Source organism: Arvicola amphibius, chromosome 3 (assembly GCF_903992535.2).
Source record: "Arvicola amphibius chromosome 3, mArvAmp1.2, whole genome shotgun sequence".
Taxonomy (NCBI): domain Eukaryota; kingdom Metazoa; phylum Chordata; class Mammalia; order Rodentia; family Cricetidae; genus Arvicola; species Arvicola amphibius.
In genome coordinates this window covers 60,751,856-60,759,762 of record NC_052049.1, presented here as the reverse complement: position 1 = coordinate 60,759,762, position 7,907 = coordinate 60,751,856, and the positions used below count along the sequence as shown (strand labels likewise).

General features: G+C 36.5%; 1 protein-coding gene across 1 annotated transcript; it reads left to right on the top strand.

The window, feature by feature from the left end:
* The first annotated feature begins 5,648 nt into the window (after positions 1-5,648).
* Positions 5,649-6,071, top strand: LOC119809232 (60S ribosomal protein L23-like). Its single transcript, XM_038322093.1, has one exon. The coding sequence runs from the start codon at positions 5,649-5,651 to the stop codon at positions 6,069-6,071; it is 423 nt and encodes a 140-aa protein (XP_038178021.1).
* The last annotated feature ends 1,836 nt before the right edge of the window (positions 6,072-7,907 follow it).

The window sequence follows — 7,907 nt, the reverse complement described above, 5'->3', positions numbered from 1 at the left end:
GTAGCTCTACTTGTTATCTAGAATTAGTCCAAATTAACTTGGTTATTTTTTTTTAGATGGCTCCCTAGATAATTTCAATTATAAATTTTGGAAAGTATTAAAATAGCATGTGTGCTAAGTTAGAATTTTAAAGGTAATTATCAGAATTTATTTTTGTCATAAAGGAAGATACTTTTCTTTAGTAAAGCATTTTTGCAGAGTAAGTAATGTTAACAGCTTCTTTTACATTGTTTATATAATGTTGTAGTACAATGTCCCACTGACCTAGTGCCAGAGGGAAAGCAAATAACTTATAGTGGTTATGAAACCCTACTGGGTTATACATTGTTGTAGGAAAGATGCCACTTATTTATTCCTGGCCTCTTAGCCCTGAAATAATTACAACGAAACTGTAATAATTAAATCACTGCTTGTCTCATTAGTTCTAGCTTCTTATTGGCTAATAACTCTTACATATTAATTCAACCCATTTCTATTAACATGGCTGTGGCTTACTGGCTCAAGTTCCGTCTGGCTCTGTGGGCTTCTCTCTGACTATATCTTCTCTCTCCTAGCATTCAGCTTAATTTTATCTACCTAGCTCTGTTCCCCTATAGCTCTGCTATAGGCTCAAAGCAGTTCCTTTATTAACCAATGATAATCACAGCATACAGAGGGAAATCCCACATCAATACCTGGCCTCATTCTGGATTTTTCTGACAGACCCTACTCCTTCCTTTGTGTTTCAAATACCTTTTCCTGCCCTATGTGAATCTTGATTGAGTTTTACATGCATACAAATCCTATGCAAAACTTGGTTTTGTGGAAACGCAGAAAAACATGGTACCTTGTGGGTCATGTATTTACACCTGGCATTGAATTGTTAGAAGATTCTATCCTTGTTTTGAGATATGGAAATCTACTAGCTAAAGTGTAAACATAGGAAAAAATAAGAATGCTGGGAGGTGAAGGGAAGGCACTTCAGTTTACCAAGGCTGAGCCCCCTGTAGCAGGGGAGGCTCAGTTCATTTTTATGTCTCTGAGTCTTCATTTCTTGGACATATGTGAACCCACACCAAAATACTCACAACATTATGTTGTAACTAGATTAATGAATATGATTTCATAAAGGTTCATAATCAGTGCATCTAATAGTTTCCACTTTGTACAGACCTTAATATAAGAGCTACAATCTGTAAAGCCTGAGTGTACTTCAAATGGCATATTACTACTTTGATCAAGTGAATCATACAAAAGTTAATCTGTATCTACTTAATGATATGTATAATTGCTGTGGTGCTACATGGTAATTAAGTCTGAATAGACAACAGATGATCATAATTTTACATTGCCAGGATAAAACTTTATAGTTCTTTTCTTTGTTATTTTTTTAATACTCTGCAACTGGCAGTGATGAAAATTTTATTTGATCCCATGTAAAAATTTAATAGTCTCTCTCTCTCTCTCTCTCTCTCTCTCTCTCTCTCTCTCTCTCTCTCTCTCTCTCGCACACGCACGTGCGCGCGCGCACACACACAAACACACACACACACACGACTCATAACTACTGTCTGTTCCCCTAGTAACACACTAATTTTTCTAATATTGAAGTTCTGATTAAGCACATTTCTCTTCTGTTCCTTTCAGTCTTTGTTTTACTGTTAAAGTTTAAACCTTCCTTTTTATTTTGACAGAAAAGGGGAGATGATGTGGGATTCCCGCTCTATAGGCTGTGAATATGTTTCATTACCATTGCTTAATAAGTATCTGTTTTGGCCAATGGTATGGACTAAAGCCAGTCAGGAAATATGAACAGAAATATATAGAGAAAGTAGGCAGAGTCAAAGAGATGCCATGGAGCTGCCAAATGTGACAGATGCTGAAAATTTACCGATAAGCCACAGCTTTGTGGTGATACACAGATTAATAGAAATAGGTTTATTGAAGATGTAAGGGCTATCTTGGCCCAACAGTGCTGTAATTAATATAGTTTCTATATGATTATAACATCTGGATGATGTGGAAATGATTGAGCAGTCTCTGCTTACATACATACAAAGATAATTTTCAAGATAACCACTTGTAGATCTCAAATACACACATTCTGGTGGTTTAAAAAGACATCTATAGGTTCATATATTTAGATGCTTGATCATTAGAAGGTGGACCTACTTGACAGGAATGAGAAGGAATGAACTTATTGGAGAAGTGTAGCTTTGTTAAGTGGATTTGCATCTGTGTGGGTAATCTTTGAGGTTTCAGATACTCAAGGCATCCCACTGTCTCTTTCTGCCTAGTGCCTGTGGATATGGATATAGAATTTTGACTCCTTCTCCAGCTCTATGTGTTCCTGCATGCCATCATGCTTTCCTCCCTGATGATAATAAATTATTAATACTACCCTACTACCAAACACATGGTGTTTATGAGCAACAGGTGAGATGCTACTCATCAGTGTCATGGAATTAGAATCTTCCTAGAGGTGATCAGTAAATAAGACTCCCAGAGCTAGTGATGAATGCATCTCTGCCATGAGATTAGATTTTCAGGGAAACTAGGAGGAGGAACCAACATCAGCATTCCATAATCTAAGTTAGACAGCAGTCTCTCCTTTTGTTTGTTTTTGTTGTTGTTTTTCTCATGCAGAAGGAAAAGGTTACAGATGCACAGTAAGGACAGATTCAAATAAAATACTCTAAATGGATTACAGTGTGTATATATATATATATATATATATATATATATATATATATATATATATGCTGGGACAAAAAAGAAGAGAAAGTCCTTAAAAACAAATAGAGTAACTAAACAAATAAGCCACACAAAGTTGGAAAATATATAGAGTCTAAATTATATATATTATTCTGTTGTCTTTAAGAAAATTGACTGTGAAGGGGTGTTGGATAATGAACACTGCTATATTAAACAAACTTGTATATTTTAAAATTAGCTTGACTTAAAAATTTAAGTAAAAAGATATGTTATTTTCTGAAAGAGGCTCTGCTTTTATCTCCATAGGAAATGAGAGGCTGTGAATTCATTCTGGGCTAGGAAAAATCAGGTTTGATTGAAGAAGAACCCCCTGAAAAATCTCCAGTGAGAATGGATGGCCCAGATAATCAAAAAATTCAGAGCACCTCTGCTGCAGTTTCCTCTGAGTTCTATATCCAGAACAGCTTTAAGGTTGCTCGTTGAGATTATCCATCCTTACAGAATACATCAGTCAGGATATGACAGTAATCCCAAATTTTCTCAGGGTCCCCCAAAGATTACTAGTGCATTTAGTTCTCAGAAAATATTCTAGAGAACTACTCCCACTTTCCACAAAATAATGAACTTTTTTCATTATTTAGGGAGTTTGGTTACAAGCTGATATGGATAATAGTCAGGAAGAGAAACAAAACAAAAGGGGATAGATTCAGGAATATTGCTCTGAAAAATAAAAGGGAAATATAAAAATGCTAAGATAAAAGGGTGTTTTTATTGTATCTGCTTTAATCTAAAAAACAGCTATTAATCTTATATACTTTACACTGGTATGGATTTTGGTTTATTGATACAAATTTAAAATTAATTTTGTTATACTGCATGAATATTTATTCTTTTGTTTAGGATATTATATTTATGCAGCTCCTTTAAAGATATAATGTATAATTAAGAAATATAAATTAATAGTCATCTATAACAGTCAAACTTATAGTCACATTAGTTAGGTTTTCTAGGTATATAAAGATATACTTTCATATAGATAGGCAATCCTCAAGTACTTCAAATACCTACAGGATATAGCATTTAAAATGTCTTAAGAACATAGAATTTTTTTGACAAGGAGTCACATCTACTCCTGGCAGTACCAATTACTTCAAAGAGGATAATGGTAATTTGAAGAAACTCCATATGGAGTTTGTTTTCTTTAGGGCCAAAACTACCAATGTGGGCAGAGAAACTGACTTTGCCTTAATTGCTGACAGTTATTGTCCAAACTGGACCATCTGGATGCAAGAAAGGCAACTGCCAAACTGTGCCAAGACAAGGTAGAACAGTCTTTCAAAATTCTGTGCTTCACGGGAAAGTTTGCTGGACATACTAGGCCTGTGGGGCAGAGTTGGATGCTCCAACATTATAGAAGAACTTTGGATGACTGTCTCAGCAGTCTGATGTCCTTGACTTTAGGCATCATTTTACCTTTAAGGAATCTTCAATCAAGCTGAAGATTAAATAGTTATAAGTGTAGTTTTCCTTAGTTATACTGGAAAGTAAATTGGATACAAAACCTTAGACTCACTAAGATAAGATGGATTAGTATTTTCTCTAATTTTGCCAAATGCAAATGGAATAGATATTGTTACTTTAATTCTTAATAACTGTTTTTGTGTATATGGTTTTACTGTGTTAAGGTTAAAACCTTCACTTTCTTTTTTAATTTGACATAAAAGGGGGAAATGGCGTGGGATAACCTTGTATATTGTAAAAAAATTTTCACTGAATTGTTTTAATAAAATGCTAATTGGCCAGTAGCCAGGTAAGAAGTATAGGCAGCGTGACCAAACTAAGGGTGAAAGGGAGGAGAAGACAGAGTCAGGTGTCACCAGTCAGATGTAGAGGGAGCAGGAGAGGAATGTGTCATGTAAATAAAGGTAATGCCAGGTGGTAGAGCACAAATAAGGAAAATGGGTTACTTGAAGTGTTAGAGCTATTTATTAATAAGCCTGAGCTATTACCAGGCATTTATATTTTATATTAAGCTTCTATGTGGTAATTTAGGAACTGTCTACCAGGTATTTGGGGACAGGCAGTTGGTACAGGAAATGTCTATTTACAGCCCACCTGTCATGTTCCCAGCTTTTCCCAGTTGCCTATAGTTCTTTTTATAGGGTTGAGGCCTCATGGGATTTTTCTTATTTATCTTGGCATATTCATTGGTGTCATCATTGTTTTAAACCCACATGTTGGTAAAACTTAGTAGGTATTATTTCTGATGTTAGTAAGAGATATATTATACCAAACTCCATGAACCATGGCTCCAATATTTCTATTTATCCTTGCTTCCACAATGTTTCTAGAATGTTAGGTAGATGATTTCTTTCACTAGATGCAGTAGATGTGTTCATTATAAGTGGTCTATACAACCCAGCATATTGATTAGTTGTGGTTTTCTTTAATGGTCTCTTTTTGCTACAATAGAAATTTTTCTTGATGAAGCGTGAGGACTATACTTATGCATAGGTACAAATACAAATATTTACAGATTAAGGATAATTCTGGTTTAAAAATTAAAAGGCAAGTCCCTGTGGTACTTTGATTGTTTGGCCTCCATTATCTCATAGGAAATAGCACTATCAGAAGGTATGACTTTGTTTTAGTGGGTATAGCCTTGTTAAAAAAATATGTCACTGTGATGATGTGTGATTTCCCTCTATATGCTGTGATTACCCTTAATGAATAAAGAAATGCTTTGAGTCTGTAGCAGAGCAGGTCAGGACAGAGAGGACTGGACTGAATGCTGGGAGAAAGAAGGACAGAGTCAGAGAAAAGCCATGTAGCCTCTCCAGAGGAAGATGAAACTTTAGCCAGTAAACCACAGCCACATGGTAATACACAGATTGATAGAAATGTGTTGAATTAATATTTAAGAGTTAGCCAAGGACTCTTTCCGGGCTTTCAAGATGTCGAAGCGAGGACGTGGTGGGTCCTCTGGAGCGAAATTCCAGATATCCCTTGGTCTTCCGGTAGGAGCTGTGATCAACTGTGCTGACAATACAGGAGCCAAAAATTTGTATATCATCTCTGTGAAGGGAATCAAGGGACGACTGAACAGACTTCCCGCTGCTGGTGTGGGTGACTCGGTGATGGCCACGGTGAAGAAAGGCAAACCGGAGCTAAGAAAAAAGGTCCACCCAGCTGTTGTAATCCGACAACGAAAGTCATATCGGAGAAAAGATGGGGTGTTACTCTATTTTGAAGACAATGCAGGGTTCATAGTAAACAATAAAGGCGAGATGAAAGGTTCTGCTATCACAGGTCCAGTTGCAAAGGAGTGTGCGGACTTGTGGCCCAGGATTGCATCGAATGCAGGCAGCATTGTGTGACTCTCCAGTGCATTTGTAAAATAGATTCATAGCCGGGCGGTGGTGGCGCACGCCTTTAATCCCAGCACTCGGGAGGCAGAGGCAGGCGGATCTCTGTGAGTTCGAGGCCAGCCTGGTCTACAAGAGCTAGTTCCAGGACAGGCTTTAAAAAAAAAGCTACAGAGAAACCCTGTCTCGAAAAACCAAAAAAAAAAGAAAAAAAAAAAAAAAAGTAAAATAGATTCATTAAAAGGCTTTTTTGACCCCTTCAAAAAAAAAAAAAAAAAAAAAAAAGAGTTAGCCAACAAGAATCTATAGCTAATGGGCCAAGCAGTGATTTAATTAACATAGTATCTGTGTGGTCATTTTGGGGATAAGCAGTCTCTCTCCCTCCAACAAATTGGTTGCAACCTTTCAAACTAAAACCACTTAAAACCTAATAAGGCTTGGAAAGGAATTCTAGACACAAAGGAACAGAGTTTAGCAGTTTCTTGGTAGCCACATTTTTTTTCTAGATGGGCTTGTGGCAAGTAAGGTGATGGAGGGTGTGCATTGCATTTTTATAAAAATGGCAGTTTGCTGGTTCACCAGCACAAATGGCTTTGCCTCTTTTGGGAGGTTCAGCTATTGAGAATTTAAATTTTGTTTGTGAATAATGTACTGCAAGTTACTTGGTGTCAGCGTGGTTATCAGAGTTTAGGTGATAAGGATGGATCCCACCTGACAGTGTCAGACACTAACGGACTTCCACCATGTTGGATTGTGCAGAGCAAGCAGGAAGTACCATATATACCCTAGTAATACCACAGCATAAGATTTAAAAAGCACTTAGCATTTTCTTTTTTAATTATTATTCATTCATTTATTTATTTTTAATTAAAAATTTTCCACATCCTCCCCTCCTCCCATTTCCTTATCCCTTCCCTAATCCCCCTCCCCTTCCCTCTCCAGTCCAAAGAGCAGTCAGTGTTCCCTACCCTGTGGGAAGTCCAAAGTTCTCCCCACTCCGTCCAGATCTAGGAAGGTGAGCATCCAAACAGACTAGGCTCCCACAAATCCAGTACATGCAGTAGGATCAAAACCCAGTGCCATTGTCCTTGGCTTCTCAGTCAGCCCTCCTTGTCCACCACGTTTGGAGAGTCCGGTTTGATCACATGCTCCATCAGTCCCAGTCTTGCTGGCCTTGGTTAGCTCCCAGTAGATCAGCCCCACTGTCTCCAAGCACTTAGCATTTTCAAAAGTGATTCTGGACAGTAAAGATTTGCAGATACACAATAGGACAAATTCAGATGAAAAATATCTCTAAATGAGACACAGCATGTTTAAAAAATGTATGTATGCTTGGGAGAAAGAAGAAAAAGAATATAGATAGTTATAAGAAGAAGTAAATGGTTTAAAATAAAAAAGGTAAAAACTTTAAAGAGATAGTACAGACAGTCATAGATTAAAGGAATAAAATAAAAATAAGTCACATATGGACTATACACGGAGAGTCAAAATTATATATATATATATATATATATATATATATTTTTTTTTTTTTTTCTTGAATTTTTTGAGCTAAGTACAGAGAGACATTTCATTGCATAGGCTGCTAAGCTAAACCAGCATATATATATTTTAAAGGTTTCTTGATGTCAAAATTTGAGTCTAAGGATAAGTTGCTTTGGAAAAGAGGTTTTTCTTTTGTGTCCACAGAAGATGAGAACCATTCCATACTAATGTTGTTTGATGGACCAAGATCCCCTGAAAGGCTGCTTTGAACACTCCTCAAAAATTTACTTCATCTAATCAACAGCAGGTAGTAGTTTGGAGAGCAACTATACCCAAATATTTATTGTTTGTGAATGTTTCTTT

Bases quoted from the DNA above. Each gene is read 5' to 3' on its own strand.
- LOC119809232 (XM_038322093.1), top strand. From the start codon at position 5,649: ATGTCGAAGCGAGGACGTGGTGGGTCCTCTGGAGCGAAATTCCAGATA.